At 49.5% G+C, this 21,838-nt stretch overlaps 1 protein-coding gene across 2 annotated transcripts in view; it reads left to right on the plus strand.

The window, feature by feature from the left end:
* The window catches only part of ALDH1A3 (aldehyde dehydrogenase 1 family member A3), a 36,964-nt gene extending 17,785 nt beyond the window's left edge, over window positions 1-19,179 (plus strand). For both annotated transcript variants that reach the window (XM_002922677.4, XM_034667951.1), the window contains exons 8-13: window positions 1,820-1,922; window positions 4,328-4,512; window positions 9,247-9,411; window positions 10,573-10,730; window positions 11,559-11,633; window positions 17,313-19,179. In XM_002922677.4, coding sequence (XP_002922723.2) covers window positions 1,820-1,922; window positions 4,328-4,512; window positions 9,247-9,411; window positions 10,573-10,730; window positions 11,559-11,633; window positions 17,313-17,385 — 759 coding nt within the window. In that variant the 3' untranslated portion in view covers window positions 17,386-19,179. The remainder of the gene's footprint in view (window positions 1-1,819; window positions 1,923-4,327; window positions 4,513-9,246; window positions 9,412-10,572; window positions 10,731-11,558; window positions 11,634-17,312) is intronic.
* Window positions 19,180-21,838: the final 2,659 nt, after the last annotated feature.

Consider the following 21,838-nt stretch of genomic DNA (forward strand, 5'->3'; position numbering starts at 1 on the left):
GTCCAATGAGCTTGAGCTAGCTCATGGGTCATCAGGGAAAAATGCAAATTCAAATGAAATTCGGAGTCTTCTTCTGTCCATCAGATTGTTAAAAATTGGAATCTTGTCTAATTGAGGCTGTGGGAGACCAACGGTCCCAAGACGAAAGGCCACGATGTAGTATCGATCCCAAATTTGAAAGTGTCCAGCTTCTGATTCAGAAATTCCATTTCAAAGCCACGAGTCAGAGAGAGGTTCTCACAAGCCCTCAAGGACATGTCTTCCAGTACACCGTATCCATTCTGTATGAGATGTTACAGCCATTACAATATGAAATCTGTCTGCTGTCTGTGGTTGAGGCACAAAAAAAAGTAAGCTGTGGGAAAGTAGCTACAGAATGATCCCACGAGGAAAGTGTGTGTGGAGAGAAATAGAAATGGTCCGTAAGGATACCCAAGAAATTCTTCCCGTGGCCACCTCTGTGCAGGTCCTGGGGCACAGGGGGAAAGGGAGATGAAAACTTTTCCCCTTTGCCCTGACACGCATCAGTGTGTGGAATTATCTCTAATACTCTTCTGTGCTTGAGAAAGAAAGGAATAAATGCTTCCCAAGCAGCAGGTGTCCCCGTCTCTCCACAAATTTAGTCCAACCAGGAGCCCGAGCTGTCTTCACCCCAACAGCAGACTCATCCCTTCTCCTGCCCCTGCCCAGCTTCTCTGCAGAGACGCCTGAACCCTCTTCTCTAGGCAACCGTAGGGCTGTCCATGGGTCCAGTGGGGTGGTGCTCTCACTGGGCACCCAACCTCGGGGACAAGAAAGTGGCCTCTGTGGTCCCAGGGGTTGCTCAATGGGCAGGCATGTCTGGAAGGGGGAGGGGGGTGCCTTCCCAGCCTTGGTCCCCCTGCTGTGCCCAGCTCTGAGAGCAGCACACCTCAGCCCCACAAGGAATCGTCCGCCCGTGGCAGACTGGTGTTGCTTCTGTTGTTCTCTGGGGACAGTCCCTGTCACTATGGAACTATTCCAAACCTCATTCAGTCCATCACCCAGGAGCTGGCCAATTTTTTAAATGCACTCACACCTTAGCTTTGGAGAAACAGCCTCAGCCCGAGAAGAGCCCAGCCCTGCCTCTTGCTAGCTGTCTGGCTCTAAGTGTCCATGGGCACATTGGTCGGAGAGTCTCCCCGGCTCTGAGTCTGTGGGGTTGACTGTGTGATGGGCCAGGCCTCGCCTCTGGCAGTGTGTGGGATGATAGGAGAGCCCCTCCAGGTACGTGAGGGGGTCCTTTTCCAGCACAGCTATCAGTTCTCTCGCTTCCCCCTGAAGAAGCCTCAGTCTTGAGTCTGCTGCCAGAGAATTGGCTCCTTCTCTTCCTGAAGGCGAGCTTCCTATCACCATAATTTTGGAGGTTCCCTCAGATTATACCAGAAAGCCACACAGAACCACTTCCCCCACTAGCGAGAGCCGGAACAGCTGCCCCTGGGCCCCCTCGAGCCCTTTACCAGACTAGCTGGACCAGCCTGCTGCCAGGAGGGACAGGTACCAGGACAAGGGAGTAGCTGGCTCTGCCACCAGCCAGCTAGCTATGTGACTGGGGGCGAATCGCTGGGCCTTCCAAAGGCTCCCACTCCGCCCCTGTAAGTGGAGCAGTCAGACCAAGGATTCCAATGGTGTCAAGGTCTGATCCATGAGGAGACAAAGAGAGAGGCCGGGGGGTGGGGAGCAGCCTTAGAGGCCTAAGGCAACTGGACAGAGAGGCAGGGGAGCCCTAGGCTTGTCCAGAACGTTCAGGCCAGGTCTGGCCCCATCTGAGGTTTCCTTTGATCTGTTTTTTATCCCAAAGGTTGGGAAGTTGGTTAAAGAAGCCGCCTCTCGGAGCAATCTGAAGAGGGTGACGCTGGAGCTGGGGGGGAAGAACCCCTGTATCGTGTGTGCTGACGCGGACCGTGAGTCTTTCCCCTTCTGGGCGTTGCTGGGGCTGAGATGGTCCATAAACCTCTCCTGGCTTCCTTGCCCAAACTCAGAACCAACTGAGAGAGACACACACATATATACACAAAATGGTTTGTGTATATATGTGTTTGTCCACCTTGGGTGTTTGTCCACCTTGGGTTGTCCTGCCATAAACAGACAAATAAAAATCAAAACACCAGCTCTATTGCTCAAAGCAAGCTGCCTCGGAGAAAAACGTGTCCTGTGGGGGCCTGTTTCTGCCCTTCAGGATTAAGTGTGTGTTCCCCGTCCCTGCAGAGCTGGGGCCATGAGGAGCAGATCCAGGTCCTTCTCCATGGTCTCCCGTGCCGGGAGCCAGCCAGGAGAGGAAGGAGCAGGGCAGGTGCCCCCCACTCACAGGCATTGATCACCCCCCCACCCCAGTCAGTATTTCCTGTGGTGCTTTTCTCCTCTCCAAAACTTGAGATGTTTCTTCCTTCTTTGTCTCAGGCCTGACAAATGAGAGGACAGGGGCAGTGGACCCTTAAACATATCTCCCTAGACTGGGTCCTGTCTTTCTCTCGACCACCTCCTCCTGGGCAAGCAACCCTGCCCAGCAGTTTGGGGGCAATTTTGTGTCTTGCTAGAGCTTCATGACACAATAGAAACTATATGCTGTTCTTGGCTGCCGTGTCCAGAAGAAGGGAGAAGGGCCACACTGGGCATTCATTCACCTGCTGACAGGATTAGCCGTCAAAAGGAATGACTTTTGAGGTACCCTGAAGCATCTTCTAGAACAGCCCCCCTCACCTGCCCCCTGGTGCCAGAAATTCCTTTCATGGAGAACAAAGCTTTCCATTCCACACTCAGATAAGGTGGGCACTGCAGACATCCCTGAGAAAAATGACCCTAGCACAATTTCTTGCTAAGGCGTAAAGGACTGATACCACTTCCTCTCCTTAAAGCTGGCTTTCCATGGGAGAGTGAGTGGCTGGGGGGAGGAAGCAAGCTTCAGGGAAGGAGAAGGAAGCTGGGCATAAAGACAGACTGCTCTTTTTTTTGCCTGAGCTGCTGCTGCCTTGTAAAAGCATCGTTGGTGTTGCTACTGGTTTCTGGAATCACATGGAGCAGTTCTGGGTGTTGCCACATTTGGGGTCCCAAACTCCAGTCCTAAAGAGCCAGGACCCCTGTTTTGCATTCTTGTGCTACCATCTCTGGGGGCCCGGTCTCCACCTCAGCTCATCCTCTCTCCCCACCAGTGAAGAACACAGAAGCTAAAACACAAAACTCCTGTCCAGGGGGTGGTTTTATAAGGCTCATAAACGCCCCGCAGAGCCGTCATCCGGGCAGCACCAGTCCACAAATTCCAATCCTGACGTAACTGGCATCCACGCATGATGTCAATGATAACATGCCCCCATCCCCCCACCCCCCACGGCAGCCACCACCCCTGGCTCCCATCAGCGCGCAGGAAACGAATTAGTTCTTTTGGAGAAGGGGCAGTTTTAAGTTGGCACGGAGAAGGGGGCGGTGCGGGTTGGTGCAAATCCTTATGACGCTATCTGCCGCTAACAGGGACTTTCTATGGAAGACCCGGCTCGAAAGCAATGTCTCGGTTTCCAGAGCAGAGGGCAGCATTCCTCGGAGCTGCTCAAGAGCGGCGCTGGGTGTCTGGATCCCCCGCCCAGACTCCCCCGGGGCCACGCTTTTGCCCCGTGCTAAGGAAAGCTGCATTTTGGAAGCAGCAGTGTGCGTGTTGGAAGGGGGGTGGGGGTGCAGAAAAGCCAGCTCACCGTGGAGCACTAGAAACGACAGGGTGAGCTGTAAGCGATACCCCACTGAGCATTCTTCTTCATGAAGCACGGCCCCGAAGGTTTTCCTTACTAAGCACCCTTCTAGTTTGAACTCGATGCCCGCGCTCTAGCTCAGATCCAGACCTCCTCAGGCGGAATCAGTGCTTGCCTTTTAACCCGTGTACGTCCTACATGGAATTCATGTTACTTAATAAGACTTAATAAAGCAAGAGAAGCTGATTTAATAGGACTTGATAGTGAAGGAAACTCGAGGTAGAAATAGCTCTCACCAATTGGCTCATCGATACCTACAGAAGGTTAGTCTATAGAAGGGGGTCCTCCAGAAGGGAGAGGCGAGGGGTCCAGGAGCAGGTGAACCGGGGAATGTAACAACTCTCTGTGCTCCTTAGCAGAGTAAAAAAGTCCTGCAGTCAGGGGACTGGCTTCACCCCACACTCCTTTTGCCCATCCTCTCTGTTGGAAATGCCGGGAATAAAATTAATTTCTGAAACGCGGCCATTCCGGGGCCTGTTTTCTGGTGCAGGCAATTAGCGTTGCAGCTGTCACCAGTCCTGCCCTAACGACTTAATCACTTCCTCTCGCTCCCGCCGCCCCCCTCCCTCCAGTGGACTTGGCAGTGGAGTGCGCCCATCAGGGAGTGTTCTTCAACCAAGGTCAGTGCTGCACGGCCGCCTCCCGGGTGTTCGTGGAGGAGCAGATCTACACCGAGTTTGTCAGGCGGAGCGTGGAGTACGCCAAGAAGCGTCCGGTAGGAGACCCCTTCGACGTCAGAACGGAACAGGGGCCGCAGGTAACCTACTGATGTGTCAGCACCCGCAGTGTGTATGGGGGACTGAACCAGGCAGCCCCTCTGGCCCTGGCCCCTTACAGCTCTGGTGCTTTTCGATCGATTCAGGGTCCCTCTCAAAGCAGAAGGGAGGCTGCCTAGCCTTGCCACTCACTTGTGTTTAGACACCATCAACAGTACGGTCCCATCGGGTCTCTGTGGGGTTATAAAGTGGGAGTGGACACACAGAGGTTTTGCTCTTTGCGGCTGATAATGCCAAGTTCAGGGCCTCAGCAGGAGGGAGGCGTTCCCATTCATAAGGCCCTATGCCTGCACCCTCCAGCCAAGAGGACCATCCAGTCTCTGAGCACCGGGATCCCCAGAAGAGACTCAGGCAGAGGCTGTCTTACCTGGCCGGTCTCCTTGCAGAAGAGGGTCTGTAACCGTGCCCGAAAGGCAGCAAAGTACCGGCAGAAGCTAAGTACCCAGAGCCCACAGTCTCAGCCTCCGGGCCCGCCCTGGAGCTCACGTGTGCTATAGGACAAGCTGACCGTCAGAAACCAAAGAATCCCAGTGGAGAGGGAGTGGAGAGGACTCAGGGAACGGGGCTGCATCTCTGGGCAGGAGGAATGCGTCTCCAGAGGCCTGGTTTTCGAAACTAACGACGGGATGAAAACTATCATAACCGCGAGGTTTAATAACCTCTTTAAAAGGGCACATCCTGTATCACTTTCTTACTAATTATGCAGTGCAGCAGATGGATAAATATTTAAAAGAGGGCAGCTTGACCATCCCATGCATTATTGAAATGGAGCTCGACAGCAACCCACTTTTCTTGGAGCCAAAGTCCTGCCCTAGCCACGAAGTTGCAAATCACGTGTCCAGACTCACCTACTTGTGTTTATCCCGGGAGCTCGCTGCTTCCCCACCGCATTGGCACCACATGTTTACAAGGGAAGCCACACAAATTTGGCTCTGTGACTTTGTGAAAGTCCCAAGCTCCTGCCAAACCTCACTTTCCTCATCTGGAAAATGGGAGTAATGGATGGGTATTATGAATATTTCAAGGCACCTAATAAGTCTTTATTTTTCAAAGTTGGGGGTGGAGTGGGGAGCATTCAATGACAGGCTCCCTGATCTAGGTGGCAAAAAATGTCTGTGCATGACTTCAGGCCATGTCGGTCAGGTATTGCTTGACCATCCCTTGGGGATGCCCTGGCTGGGAAAGGGGGAGGACCACGTGGAAAAGGTGCTTTTCTGGCCACCGTGCCCATCCTTGCCTTGCCTCAGCCCGCATGTACTATGGCTCCAATGCCACGTGACCCTGGTGGAGAGAAGTATCCCAGCTTGTGGCCAAGACTCCCCACCCTGCCAGACCTCAACTCCAAACCCAGTGGCCAGTGACATGAAGTTGTTTAGTGGCCTTGGTTGGATTTCAGGTCCGCATGCAAACATGGCCACAAGCCATTATCAAATCCACCGTGATTGTAAAGCTAATCCAGACTCCGTGGGAAATATGCGAGCTGATCCCATACTAAGGAAAACCTTTCACCCCATCATTATTCATAAGTCTCTTTCCAAGGCTCCAGGCTTGACTTTTGAAGCCAGATACAGAAATCTCTTCCAAGAGAGCAGATCCAAGCAGAATGGGTGTTGATTTCATCGGTGCTTTTGATGCTGCTGCTAAAAGTCCTTTTGAAAGCTCACTTAAGCCGCCTAACCTCAGCATATTATTTTAGGACGCTGTTGGATTTTTTCCTCCCAAAGTGCTTTTTCATCTACGGTAATAAGATTTTTACTCAGAGAGGATTTACAGCTGTCTAAATAGTCCTGTCTGTCTCTTGCCTGTAAAACAGCTAGCTGACCTAGATCGGTGTCCACTGCAGGCAGTCGCCAGCCGAATGCTCCAGAATCTTTCAGGTTTATTTGGCAACTGAGCAACGAGGCGCACAAACATTGCGCAAGCCACCTGGTGGGGGCAGGATCTGGTGCCCTCTCCAGCAGAGCCAAGTGAAGCTTCTGACCTGTCCTTTGGGGTCCGTCTAACTCTGTCCCTGGTGTTGTGCCCTGCTGCATCCTTCACTTCTGGAAGGTTCTCCCTCCGGCACTGGAAGCCACCAGCTGACATTTCTTGGGGGATTATTAGATCTAAACGGTGTGTTCACATGGACTCATCAGGAAGAGTGGAGTCTGGATATGCAGACTTTCCATGGGGACCCCGCACTGACTCCAGGACAGACAGGTAGAGAATGGTCATAGCCACTCAGGACCTATATTTGGTGAAGTCCTACAGTCTTTCTTGGCCTCTGGGGAGGAAGAAAGGGCAGTCTTGGAACCTTTAACCCAAGACTTGATTCACCCAGAGAGAAGTTGAGAGAACCTTGAGATATTACGAGAATCATTGGCGTTGTTTGAACTACTTTTTCAGGTGGGAGTACATTCACAGGGCTTAAAACCTAGAGCACATAGGAAGGTCAGGCGAGAAAAGACTCTCTTTCTTCCTCCCCCCTCCATTCATAGGCCTGGTTCTTTACCTTCCCTCTGTGGGCATCCCACGGTCTTAGTTTCTCATGTATCCCTCCAGAACTTCTTTATGGATATATAAGCATATATGAATATGTAGTCTCATTTCCCCTGTTTTTACCCAACAGATATCTATGATATCTATCCTGTTTTGCACCTTGATTTTTGTGCCGTGGTAAGAAACTTGGAAGAGCTTTCCATGCTAGTCATGAGAACCTGCCTCATTCTTTTTCATACGTACATAAAATTTGGCTGTACGAATTCACCAGAATTCAAATAACGTGTTCTGATAAACATGTGGGTGTGTGCAGTTATGTGCAGTGTCGCAGAGTACGTCGTTTTGCACACATGCAAGGAAATCAGTGGGACACAGTCCTCGAGTGGGATCGCTGAGTGGGGGCGCATCTGTAATTTCTATAAGTATTGCCAGATTCCCTTCCAAGAGGACCAACCAACCTGTGTTCCTACCAACCTTGTTTGAGCTTGTTTGTTTCTCCAGCCGTACTGACAGAACATGGATTTTGCCCATCTGATGGCAACAAATGGTATCTCACTCGGTTTTAATATGCATGTATGTCTTATGATGACTAAGGCAGAACATCTTATCACGTTTAAAAGCCGTGGGTAGTATCTTGCCTATCAACTGCGCATGTGCTCTGCGTATTTTTCTCCTGTATTACTGGTCATTTTTCTCACACTTCCAAGAACTCTTGAAACACGAGGGAGATTAGCTCCAGTTCTATGATATGACTTGTCAGGTTTTCTCCAGTTTGTGCTTCTGCCTTTGACTTTGCTTATATGAGGGCTTTGCCTTTTTCTTTACAACATACTCAAATTTATCAATCTTTTCTTTTTGGCATCCGGATTTCACGTCATAGAAAGACTATCAACACCCCATGTTTAGAGAGGCTTTTTCCCACGTGAGAGAATTTGAAAACTTCCATTTTTCATGGTTAAATTTTTGATCTGTTTGGAATTTATGCTGGTGCAAGGCGTGAGGTATGGATCCAAGTTGGAATTTCAACACTGGATCCACACTTCAGGAGATGACTGGTCCAGTGACTTGTACGGTTTGCGCCTACTGGTTCTGAGAAAGCCAGCCCCTCAGGAACGGACAGGCATCCAGAAACACCACTGGGTTTGCTTGTTTGTTTGTTTGTTTTAATTTAAAGTCATTTTAATGAAACAAGTTTTTCTATCTGAAAAGCTCAGCTATAGCAAAGCCATCAAAACTCGGTCTCTCTCAGCCAAAGGGAGGGGACTAGCAACAGGGTCATGGTCAAGAACAGGGAAACCATGGATTCAGGAAGAAGGACCACTGCATTTGGGGAGAGCACTTCTTCCCTTGAGCGCAGTCTCCCCAAAAGGGTGCCCTTTGACAGCTGGTTGAGTGCCTTGTCTATAAGCAGAGTGTTAGGTAGGGGGTACAGGGTGCACTCTGGCTCAGGAGATCCCTAGACAAGGTAGCAGAAGACAGAACCTTCCTGATGATTTTGCTCCTCACCAATAAGCAGAAGCCCATCCATCTCACCTTCAGGATCACACCACTCTATTTCCAGGGCTGCTGGGTAAGGTGATCAGCTTTCCTTCTCCCTTCTCCTCTGCACCATGGACGGACAATTCCAGTAATTGTTACCCTCATCCATGGTGCCCTGTGAGAAGGGAGCAGGGTTTCCAGATAACCTGCATGGCACTCAGCTAGATCGGAAGTTCAAATAAGCAAAGAAGACTTTTTTAGCATAAGCATATCCCAAATAATGAAAGACTTTTTTAGCATAAGCATATCCCAAACATTACATGGGATATGCTTATGCTAAAAAAGTCTTTCATTGTTTTTCAAAAATGCAAATTTAACTGAGTGCCCTGTAGTTTTATTTGCTAAATCTGGCAATCCTCGCAGGATGCAAAGAGTTGGGAAAGCAAAGAATGTGGCCACTTCAGATCTTGTTTCATTTACAGATTTGCTTAACAGCACGGAAGAGGTCCATGGTATGAATAGACCGTACTGCTGGAGAGGATGAGGAGAGCCTATCTGCCCATCTCTCCCCTGCTCCAAAGAGCCTAGATTTGTGTATTGAGGAATATTTGCATGTAAGGCACATCTGTTCCATGAATTATGACTTGGCAAGAACACTTAGGGGCGGGTCAGCTGATCATGGGAAAGGTCATTGGACCCATAAGATGGCGGCCGCCGTCCAAAGGAATCCAAGCTGTACTTCTCCTTGTGTTTTGCAGATTGACCAAAAGCAGTTCGACAAAATCCTCGATCTGATTGAGAGTGGGAAGAAGGAAGGAGCCAAGCTGGAATGTGGGGGTTTGGCCATGGAAGACAGGGGGCTCTTCATCAAACCCACGGTCTTCTCAGAAGTTACTGATACCATGCGCATTGCCAAAGAGGAGGTACTGGGGGCTGCAGGAAAAGCTTTGTCCCAAGGGGACTTTTGTGGGGCGTTGGGGGTGAGAGGAGTAGGATTTACAAACAGAAGTCTTCTCTAGGGCTCAGGGATCCCAGAAGTCTTTGTGAGGGGAGTGTTTTCCTTTCTGCTGTGGCCTTCTTCCTCTCCTTTGGGGTCCTGAGAGAAGCCATCTCGCCTACCTGCCTTTGGGAATCCCAAGCACTGTACAGCAGGTGCAGTGTTTGTCCTAATCCCCCCACTTTCACTCATCTCTGGGGAGCGAAGTCCCTCTTCTGTCTTCAAACACATCCTCGGAGGAGCCCATGGTGGAGGGTTCTTGCCACCTGTGGGTTACACCAGTGAATTCGTGGCCCAACGGTGCCTTCAGCCCCTCTAGACTGAACTAAAAAGACAAGCACGTTCATTCAAAGAACACATCACAGCTGGAATTCTCTTTGAAGTTTTCCATCATGAGCATCCTTGACAATGGTGGACATTGAGGAGATCCCCATAAGCACGGGATTCTAACTTTGTCTTTCAATCTCACCATTAATCCAGATGGGCACAGGTTCCCGCCTAGGGTCCTGGGTGATTGGACCCTGGGATGTGGTCTTTTGGGACGTGAGAGAAAGTGACTCACTGCTGAGGGCTTCCTGTGTGGGTATTTTATAGACTTTCTCCCTTTTTTATGGGATCTTTATTTACATAGCAAGGAACAGTGTCTCCCTCCCTCCCCTGGGAGTTATTAGGGAGACATTTTACAGTGTCCTCATTGATGGAAAACGTACCACCAAGAGGTCAGGGCACACAGTCCTACAGCTGTGCCCTACCAACACCCTCCACAATGACTTTCCAAGAAAAACTCGCAAACTTTTGTCTTCTGTGCACGTCAGCAGGCTGGGGCTTCTCAGAAGCCCTGAAGACAATAAGAGATAGAAGCCTGAAACATACTTTCGGTGGGTATTTTAAGTTGGGGGTGTAATCATCATCCTTCCTTTCAGATGTCAACCGTCCAGTAGCTCAAAAGATCTCTGGAGGTTCTTTTTCTCGACCATCCTTCCTCACGCATGTGAGCACTCTGGGTAAAATGAAGGCAATGCTTGCTCAGAGCGTATGCGCTTCGTTTGGACGTGGCTCTCACGGCCGTTCTTGCAATTTTTCATAGATCTTTGGACCAGTGCAGCCAATACTGAAGTTCAAAAATATCGAAGAAGTGATAAAAAGGGCAAATAGCCTTGAATACGGACTCACGGCAGCTGTGTTCACAAAAAACCTGGACAAAGCACTAAAACTGGCATCTGCGTTGGAGTCTGGAACTGTCTGGTGAGTAGCGGACACGTGTGTTTCAGCTCTCTGGAGTCACTGGCTTGCTAGCTTCGTGGCCCTTCTGTGGACAGACAGCTTCTAGTCATACGTTCTGTGCCAAGCGCTGTCTTAGAGCTTTGCTCCGTCCTCATGACCGCCTCTGAGCTGGGCACCATCATCGTCTCTGTTTTACAGAGAAGAAAATCGAGACACAGAGAGACTGGGTATTCTGCCCAGGGTCACACAGCTAGTATGTGGCAGAGCCCAGCGCTGGCCCCTACTGGTGCCCCAGCTCCTGACCGCCGTGTTGTGTGGCCCCTCGGACCCCACTCCCTCCGCCTCTATTTTTTATTCTGACTCTAAAAGCAGGGCATGGTCTTGTTCAAAGTGTAGACCAAAGTCCCTGCCTCGCCAGCCCTCCCGCAGAGGACATTGTCCTCACTGGAAAGATGATAACACTGGTAAATATAAACCGGGGCTCAGAGAGGCTGAGTAGCAAGCCCAGAATCCTCAGAGCCAGGAAGCAGGAGAGCTTTGAGGTCAGGTCTGGCATTGCAAAGCTGAATCTTATTCCCTGATGCCACAGTTTCCCTCTCCTTTCTTCTCACCTTGACATTCCCTTCCTATCCCAGCAGAAAACTTTACACTTAGGAATATTCAAATTTTAGCTCCTGGTGGGAAGAATGAGAAGGCAGAAGTTGAAAACGCACTGTTCCCATGATTAAAACTTTGACAAAGAGTCGTTCTTTAGGCAACGGTCTGCTTCAAGTCCCTGAGAGCCGGGACACCCGTGACCCAGGTCGGTCTTCCCCGGGTAATCATGAGTGTCTTTCGTTCTTCCTCTAGGATCAACTGCTATAATGCCATCTACGCACAGGCTCCATTTGGTGGCTTTAAAATGTCAGGAAATGGCAGAGAACTGTAAGTATCTGTTACCGCACACCTGCCAGCAGGTGAATGAAACACACACTAGACTCGCAGGGTGGTGGGGGCTTGTGCTCCGGTCCACTGACCTTGCCCTGTGCTCCTGCGTGTCAGGCCGGATCGGCCATGTCAGGAAGGCTGGTGGCCCTTTTCCCTCTGGGACTGCCGTGGACCCCTGTCAGCCTCTGTCTCCCTCCTGCCTTCCCACTTCTGCCGTCCTCCACCCTCATCCTCATGCCACGCTCCTTCCGGCCCCAGGACCAACCTCTAGCCTCAGCCTCCGTGTCCTCCCTGGCACTCACCACATGGGGAGATGTTCAGCAGACACTTGGCATAGGCTCCCCACAGGAGGACAGGGGCAGAACTGGAAAAGTGCACTTTTTGCCAGACTCACGCAAACCCCAGCCCTCAGCAAGGAAAATAGGCTCTCTCCCAGGTCGGGCTCTGGCCCTGTCTGCTCCACGAGCAGAGGCTCCACGGACAGACTCAGGGCTACTCTGACTCCTTCTCGGTGCCTCTTCGGGAGACATACTGCCATGTCCTCCGTGGCTCCATCAAATTCACCACATACTCCTAAAGCGTTCCTTAATGTCTGTCTTGCCCGCTGGGAAGATGAAGTCCCTAGGCATAGACTCATGGACAGGCCTGCTTGTGTCTGGCCCAAGATAAAAGGTCCAGGCACAGAGCTGGACAGAGCGTTCTGGGAGTGGATACACTGTAGTTTCCAGCTGGACCATGCCTTCTCTCCCACGTCCTTCTTGGTGGTGCTTGGGGTTTTATTAGCCTTTGTGGACAAACAGCTTGTAGGATCCATCTTCCCAGGGGGACCATCTGTGACAACATGCAGAGCTGCTCCTGGAACATCTCAAAGGGCTCCGAGCTCTTACTCTTGGTTAAACAGTTTGTGTTATTTGTACACAAACGCATTACCTCGTACTTGTTTGCACATCTTTCAGTAGGAACACTCAGATGCTTCCCCTCGGCTTGGGCCTCAGTGGGGGCCTTTGGGCAGCTCCCCTTCGAGAGTCTTCATTAAGATGTTATGAGAGAAGGGGGCTGGTTTCCCTCCCTGAACAAATGCTTTTGACACATCTCCATGGAACTGGGGTCCCTTCCCCCATCTTGGTCTTTCTTTCTAATCCATTCCTGAGTCATGGCAAATATGCCAGAAATATCCGAACATCTGAGTAGAATATGTCCATTGGCGTCCCTCTAATTCCTCTGACTCGTTTCCCCTTCAGGGAACCTCAGTAAATTCTCCGCCATGAAAACCCTTTGCAGAAATCACGTTTCGTCCCCAGATGGCTTTGTTTGCGTTCTGTTCTGTGAAACTCTGCTTCATTGTCTTTTCACATCCTCCTGCTTGAGAGGGACGTGCGGCCTGGGCTGGGGTCACCTGGGGCCCTGTCAGGGCCCCCCAACAGCCACGGTACTGGTGACCACTGGCACTCGCTGACCACTGACTCTGCCAGGCTCTGTACGAACACTTTGCCTGTGTTCATTCATGCCACACTCACAAGAGTCCACGAGATGGTGTCTTACTTTGTTCTGCTTGCTATAACAGAATACCTCAGATGGGGTGGCTCAAACAGGAGACCCCGATTCCTCACAATTCTGGAAGCTGGAAGCCTGAGATCAACGTGCCAGCAGAGGGGGTCTGGCAAGGGCTCCCCTCCTAGTTCATAGATAGCTGTCTTCTCACTGTGTCCTCAGATGGTGGAAGGGGTGAGGGAGCTCTCTGGGGTCTCCTTTATAAGGACACTTACCCTACTCACGAGGGCTTCCCACTCTCCTAACCTAACCACTTCCCAAAGGCCCCAGCTCCCAATACCTTCACATTGGGCGTTAGGACTTCAGTGTGTGAATTTTAGGTGGACACAAACATCTGGTCCGTTGTAGATGGTGGCTACTACTGCTAATTACCCTTGTTTCTGGGTGAGGAAACCCAGGGATGCCGGGGAGGTTCTGTGCCTTTCCTGGGTCACAGTGTCAGTAAGTGACAGAGGCGGGGTTGGACCCTTGGACCCACCACACCACAACGCCTTGCTCAACGGGGCTGTCACGTCCGTAAGCCACGTGAACTGAAGCCAGCCAGGGCATACATGGTCATTTGTCTCCTCTGATCAGCTGCCTTCAACCAGTCCGGTCATGACTGCTGAGGGGGACCCAGAATCCCACACAGTCCTCCTCCCAGAGGCCAGACACAGCTTCCTGCTGCAGCAAGAATTTTGGGCCTCAAGCAGATGGCCTTGGGTGCCGAAGCTTCAGGAAGGGTGTGCAGGGCCTGCCTGGTGGGGCCCGCCTGACTGCTAGGGTGTACTAACTCACACCGCCTCTGGCTTATTGCGTTCCTCACCTGTGTCATTTCTGTCTCCCATCCCCCCCCCAAGCTCTGACTGCCCTTCCAGTGCCTCAGCACCCCCCTGCCTGGCGCAGGGCACAGCCCAGGTCTCATCCCCACAGCCGGGACTTTTCTCATTGTGTTTTTTTGACCCTTGGCATATATTTTCCCAAGGCTTTTGATAAAGCACTTTAACATACTTCCCAAGGAGCCTGGAAACTGACTTGAAAACCAATTTCCATTTTCACTGGTCTCTGATTAATGTCTTCATGTCGTATCCAGTTCTCCTTTTGTATGCCGGAGCACGGCGAGGGGGATTCCGTGGTTTTCCCCAGCTTGGCCGCCTGGACGGGGCTGGCTCTCTGCCGCCCACCCACAAGTCCCTCCGGGGATCTGTTCCTGTGCGCGTCTCTTCCTCCTGGGCGCTTTTCTGGCTGGTTTTGCAGTCACAGCAACAACAAACAACAACAAAAATCCACACAGTCGAGACGTGTGGAAAGCTAGGCCTCCGTCCATGGATCCTCAATCCTGTTTGTTAGAGATAATCACCACTCCATCACTCATTTTGTTCATTTGTTCACTTAGCCAATATTTAATGAGCACCTTTAGGGCACGTGCTGAGTTCTGAGTCCAGAGCAGTGATCACACCTCCCCCTTCCAACATTCTGGTGAGGTCAGTAGTAGAAGGGCTGGGCTCACGGAGGGCCTTGAGCGCCGAGACCATCACGACTAGGCCAGAAATGCGTTAGGAGATGCCACAGTGGGTGGTGAAGGAGCAGCCAGAATTTGAACTTTGGTAGTGATCGCAGCAATAGGAAGAGTAGGGTGACTCGTGTCCTTTATCTTACAGGAATGGTGTAAGACTGGACTCGATTCGTTAATGGGCTAATTCGCTGAAAATGCTTTCATCATTTGGTTAACTTTTCTTTACGAGGTTGATAAATTATTAACTACTTTGAATTTTTAACAATGCAACACTAGACGTTCACTGTTAGAATTTACTGTGCGTTTTCTTTGCATACAATGGATGTATGTAGGTGCATTCTTTTCTGTTTTCAAGTGAAATGAGAGCAAACTACTTTTTGGTCTTGAGAATGGGCTTTGGCTATCCCACCATCCTTTTTATTAAGGGTCTCCCATGATGGACTTCTGTGTCATTTCCAAGGGCTTTTGCTCTTACAAATCAGGGCGGTGTTCTTCCTTGTGCATAAATCTTCATGCACTCGTGGGAGATTGTTTTCAGAATACATTCCTAAAATCGGGTAATCTGCCACATGAAAAATGAGCTCCTGTTCTTTTGGTTTGCAACCTAATTGTGAGGGTCTTAAGCATATTTCTCACACTTACCAGTAATCTAGATTTGTTTTTCTGTGATCCGACTATTCATGCCCCTTGCTGATTTTTCCATTTGATTGTTTGCGGGGGTTTTTAGTTGGTTTTTAAGAGCTCTTTGTATATGAAGGAAAACAGCACCGTTTCTCACACACAGCCATGAATGTCATTTTTTTCTAGTTTGTCATTTGTTTTGGGGGGCTTTATGAAATGGATTTTCTGCTCTACAAAAGTTGAATTCACCATTCGGCATATGGCTTTTATATTTCGTGTTACATTTAGAAGAGATTACGAAACACTTCACTCATTCTCACGGGTTCTTGAACTATTTTTTTTTTTTAGGGAACTACCCAAAAAAAATCTCAATGACATATTAATTAAAAAATAATAATGATACTTTCTATCCTTTATTTTTTACCTGTACATAGAAGGTGCTCTGTAATAAATCATCAGCCATCATAATGACAAGGAAGTGATGGTATGGCCATTTTAAAGATCATGAGTTGGGGGCTTAGAGAAAGTCAAAGCCAACGGTTCTCCAACTTGAGCTGTATTAGAATCCTCTGGCTTGTTAAAACACAGATTTCTAGGCCCCACTTCAGGAGGTGTGCTAGTTTTTTATTGCTGCTACAATAAATTATCGCAAAATGTGTGGTTTAAACAACAGAAATGTATTATCTTATACAGTTCTGTAGGCTAAAAATCTGACATCTCACTGAGTTGAAGTCAAGGCGTACACAGGGCTACATTCCTTTCTGGGGACTCTGGGGAGAGAATATGTTTCCTTGCCTTTTCCAGCTTCTAGAGGCTTCCCACATTCCTCGGCTGGTGGCCCCTTCCTCTATGCTCAAGGGCAACACTGTCGCAGCTCTCCGAACCTGCTTCTGTAGTCTAATTTCCCTCTGATGCTCTTCTTCGGCCTCCCTTTTGCCCTCTTAAGGATCCTTGTGATACATCGGGCCCACCCAGGTAATCCAGAATAACTCCGTATTTTCAAGCCAGTTAGTTGGCAACTTTAACCCCATCTGCAACCTTAATCCCCCTTTGCTGGGTAACCTAACACCAGTTCGGAGGCTTGAGATATGGTCACCTTGACACGGGGGCATTATTCTGTCAACCCCAGTATATCAGGGGCAGGGTAGGGGGCCTGAGAATCTGCATTTTGAGCAAGTTCTGAGGTGTCGCTGAAGCTTTGAGACCATACTTTGAGAACCACAGGGCGAAGGGATGAGATGAAATTCCGCCAAACCTCCCGTGGCCATGTCAATTTCTACCTCTTTTCCTCAACAAGGACACATTTTTATTTACTTAACAGCAGAGCAAGTGTTTAGAGGCATTTGAATCTGTCCAAAGCCGCATCTCGGTTCTGGGAAGGGGAGTTGCCCTGAGGATGGTGCATGATGCCTGAGAAGGGTCACCAGGGCTCTGCAAGACTTAAAGGAAGGACATATACCAAAGAGGCAAACTCAAAGGTTGTGGTCCTGCTGTGTCCAGTCTGTGCTCATATCTGCTCCCCTCGCTGCTCTGGGCTGGCCCTACTCCTCCTACAGCTGGTCGCCAGCTGCAGGCTCTGAGGTCGGCTGCAGGCCCTCCGTTTCCCTGTTCCTTGTGGATCTTCTGGCCATATCCCCAGCTCCCCTCCTTGTTCACTCATGGGGGCCCTCTCCTCGCTGTACTCCCCATGCAGGGAATCCACCTCTTTTATTTTTTTTCCATCCCCTTCATTCCTTAAAGGCAAACACTTTGTCCTTCTGAATATTTCCAAAGCATCGCACAACAAAACACTTGATAGTTAAACTGAAGTTCTACCTCCAGTTACTTAAACGTCCTAATGGTGTGACAGTCCTGGCTATCCCCCTATGAGGTCGTCGCATTCTGACTTTTGGTGCCGACTCCAAACTGCCCAACAGAGTACTTGACCAATCGGGTGTTAGAACACAGTGGCAACAGAATGGCGAGGTGACACACCCCATTTTATATTCTCCTCTTTTCTGTGATCGCAGTGGTGAATATGCACTGGCTGAATACACGGAAGTGAAAACTGTCACCATCAAACTCGATGACAAGAGCCCCTGAAGGAGAGGCGGGCTCCTTCCTCAAACATCTGACAGCTGAATGTGGCCGATCGAACTTTGCTGAAGAAAAACTGCATTTCCCGTCTTCCTGGGTTACTTTGTTCTGGAGACTTTAAATCTACTGGATCTGAACGATTTCAACTTTCCTCTCACACTCCTGTTTCATTGACCGATATGTTGTGTATGTGGAATCGCCGTCCTGCCCAGGGATGGAGCTAGGGCCATTTCCGTTTGTCCCTTTCAACCAGGTCCCCCGGGGACAGTGATGAGGCTCAGGGCGTGGCCAACAGGAAGTGGTATTTGAAGTATCCAGAGGTCACTTAAAAATGTTCTGTCAACTCTGACTCCAGTAAGAACTTGGAAACACTCCCGGCTTGTTCTGCAAACAGGGCCCTGCACCTGTGGCTTCCTCGGGGTTACCTGCCCACAGAACAAGCCCCTCCTACCAGTTAGTGGGAAAGAAACAGGACTAAGTTCAAAACAAAATAAAAATAGGATTGGGAGGATCCAATGTGGGGAGCTTTGGGGAGGCAAGTACCATGGAAAGGTACTGAAGGTCTTGGGTGTGAAAGGGCGTGGGTCTTCAAGGACTGCCTCTTGACATTGACCGTGGGACTCAGCTTAAAACCAAAACTCCTTTCGGAATATGACCGAATCAATGCCCAGCATGCTTATCTAAAACTATGTCATGGTCTACCTTATCCAAGGCACTTTCTTAGGCAGAGAACATTGCTAGCGTTACCACCGCTGCTGAGGACCCAGTGCTCTGACACGAGGACAGTATAGCAACCGCTTTTTACAAATCAGAGAAGCAATTCGCTTTTACAAATTCTGAATTTCTACCACTTGCATTAATGGTGTACGATCAGCCTATGTAGCTCTCTTTGTCTCCAGTTTGGTTATCTATTTTAGATTAGCAAAACATACACAACTGGAAAGGCTGTTGTTTTAATACAGCCTGGTTTTTTTAAAGTCCTATTTTGATATTAATGATTAATTAACAAATAACACTCAGACTCCATGGAAGAACTGGGTCTCCTACTAAAGTGGCCTGAGTACTGCACTAACATGTTGTGAATTTTTCTTTTCCTCTTTGTATGTGCAAATGCTGTGCAATCCCAAGTTTCAAAGTGTTCCCGGATCACTTTTAAAAAACAGAACCAAACATAATTGCGTTATTTGGATACTTTCACTGTTACTGACTAGTTAGTTTTCTGATGGTGCTTATAGTTGGGAATTAAATTATGTTTGAGAATCAAATTGGGGGGGAGGGCAATAATAAAATAAAAGTCAGAACCAGTGTATGGATGAAAGAAAGTCCTATATGGAATGGGGTTGTCATTGTCACAAATAGGCAATATGCAATTCACCTTCTCTACATCAGTTAACACTTATCACTTAAACTGTCGGCAATTTGCTAAGTCAGGAGTTGACTTCATACACTGAATTTTCAGGATTTTTTCTCAAGCAACTATAGACACTAATCTTGATAGTAATACATTAGAGGGTTCTTATTCTCTCATTGTACAATAATGCCTTTAATATGAAATGCTACATTATTTATGATTGGTATAGTTAATGTATCTTTTTATAGCTGTAAGTAAACAGAGGTGGTATATTTAACCTTCTGTAATATACTGTATTTAGAAATGGAAAACTATATAGTATTAGATTTCACTCCTTTTAAGGTTTACTCCTGTGGTATGATTTCAAAAAAAATCTATTGGCCTGGGAATTCTGACCCCAACTACAGACTGTGTCCGACAGTGCAACAAAGATAAAATAAAATCGGATATTTGACAAACATTACGTTTTTTCATTTAAGGACCAAACTTGTTTTAATTCCTTGGCTGACCTTTCTCTTTCTCAGAGCTCCTGTACCAATGGCTTGTCATAAAGCAGTATTGATAGCTTAAGATTCGAATTCTGTTTGCTCAGTCGATCAGGTCTCGCACTTAGCCTGAGCATGAAACCCACTCGCATGGGTTTTCGGGTTGAGCGGGCAGGGAGCGCGTCCTCAAAGGCTCTGCATCTTAGCTGGTGAAGCGTACGCTGTCACCTGAGCTGTCCGAGTGTCCTTCTACTAGTGAGAAGGTGAGTCTGGAAAGTGGAGGGGAGGACTAGCACAGGGGTTTAGGGAAAATACTGCATCCTGCTACTCTGTGCACACATCTCCGTTTTTGTCACCAGGATCTAGGTGTTTGGGTGTAACCTACCTTACGTTTCTAAGAAGCCTCATCACCAAGTCGTGAGCTGACACTGAGGTTGGCTCAAGAGCATCCCTTGTACTTGGTTAGGTCCATCAGGTTACACCTGTGTATGTGATGTCGCTCATCCAAGATCACTTTGGCTTTGGGGTGGCAAGGTGCCACCTTTTAAGAGAACACTTAAGAGAGGCTTGGATCAGATCTCTCTTAATGTATGCACCTATGTATATATGAACTTATTTAGAAAACTTTTTGTTTCTCAATCTAAATGTGAGCAGAACATTCTAAGAAAATGGTTAACTCTCTGAAGGGAACCATTCTGGGGACACAGACTGGCTGTCATGTGTATGCATGTGCACACGTGCTCTTGTGTGTTTGGGGGGAGCACAGGAGGTGGGCCCATTCTTTAAAAGTGGATCTTTTGGAATGCTCTAGCTTCTCCTGATAGCAGACAAAGAATTTTTACTGTCCTTGCTCCTAGCATGTATCTGACTTGAGTTTGAACGTGGATGATAAGGGATTTTTTATAAAGTGTCCAGGGAACAGTGTCTAAGGAAACTGAGTTCCCAGCTGAAGAAATGACTAGAAGGCCGCAGGGGTGGGGTGGCAGGGTAGCAATCGGCCACTAGGCCTTCAGAAGGCAGAAATGTTAGGTTGAGGAGGAAGCGTCCAGTTGATTCCACCTTAGGAGAGGTCATTCCAACATGAGAACCCGGGTACACAGAGCAAAGGCTAGAGGACCATGGGTCAGCAGGGGGCAAGAAACAGCAGGAAGAGATATTAACTGACCTGTAATAACTTTCCCGTGCAAACCTGTGACTAACTCATGCCTAATGAATAGAGTTAGATGCTGGCATGTAAGCAGCTGGAAACAGCCGAGTGGGCTGTTCCCTAGCCTATTTCCAAACTCATTTAAAAGGGAAGCTGAGTTGCCCCAGAGGCCTTGGCCATGGGAGCTCCACTGGTCCTCCAGGGCACTGGGCGTGCTCTCCCTCACGGTGCCGCTAGATGGCGCGGCCGCGCTCCGTGGAGGCGCAGCACCGCGATTGCGGGGCTCGCTCAGCACTGCGACGCCACGCCCTGCAAATTATTAGGGACTTTTCGGTAGCAATCACACTGCTGCCTTTTGGGTACTGGAATTAGGACCGAAGTATTGAGGACAGGATTGCAAAATTGCACCCACCCTTTTGCAAGGGCGTTCCGTGGCAGGAGAGCTGGAGGCCTCTTGGGAGCAAAGCAAGCTGCCCCGTGGTGCCCTTGCCAAGGGGCCCCTGCTCAGAGTGCCCGCGAGGTGGTGCGGGGCTCGTGCGGGGACCCTGCGTCTGCCGGGCCTTTGTGAAATGGCAGTGAGGGTGGTGGAGATTTGTCTCCGTCTTGTGCTAAATCCTGGGAATATTCCAGTCGTAACATGACAGGAGAAGAGTCTAGAGCGCGGGTCCTGCCGGGCTGCAAAACCGTCTGCTTTTTTCTGAGCAGGCTTCTCTTTCTGGGGTTGGCACCTGGAGCCAAATTGGATGGCTGCCCGCGGCATGGACGTGCGTTTCTAGGATCTGCCTTCGGATAATGGCCTCAGTGGTGTGATGAACATACTTACATTAAGTCGAAACATAATAAATTGCCAAAATCCACCCTGTCTTATCTACTCCGCCGCCCAAAACACCCCACAATTTAAAATGATTCACCAAATAATGACATCTTTGCATATATATATATATCCATAATTAAATAAATTCATGTGACGGAAGGGGCACAGTTTGCAAAATATGAAAGTTTTAAAAATATCTATTTCTATACTGCACTCTATGGAATTGTTCATAAATGAATATTCCCTGCCTTTTAAACATTTACTGAGAGTCTACGCCTAATGCAAGTCAGCGGTTAATCGTTGGATTTTGCCCCTGAGCAGAGCCCAGAGACAGTGAGAGCTGGGCTGAGCTGAGAACCGACCAATCTTGTCGCTGAGCCTGCCCCGCGAGGAGAGAGCAGGGTACCCAAACCTGGAGGAGACCTCGCGCTACAACGGCTCGCGGGCCCCGTCGTCTCCAGGGCAGGAGCGGTGCATCTGGGCACCTCCGGGAAACTGTGGTGGGCCACCACAGGGACCCCCCGCCCCGTGCCCGTCGCGGGCCCGAGTAGCAGCGGCCGACCCTCGCCGGCGCGCTCCCCGCGCCGCCCGCGGGCCGCAGGATTGAGGAAGTGCGTCTGGGCCCGGCCCGGCCCCGGCGCGCGCGGCCGAAGGCGCAGGGG

This window comes from Ailuropoda melanoleuca, chromosome 9, assembly GCF_002007445.2.
Source record: "Ailuropoda melanoleuca isolate Jingjing chromosome 9, ASM200744v2, whole genome shotgun sequence".
Classification (NCBI taxonomy): Eukaryota; Metazoa; Chordata; class Mammalia; order Carnivora; family Ursidae; genus Ailuropoda; species Ailuropoda melanoleuca.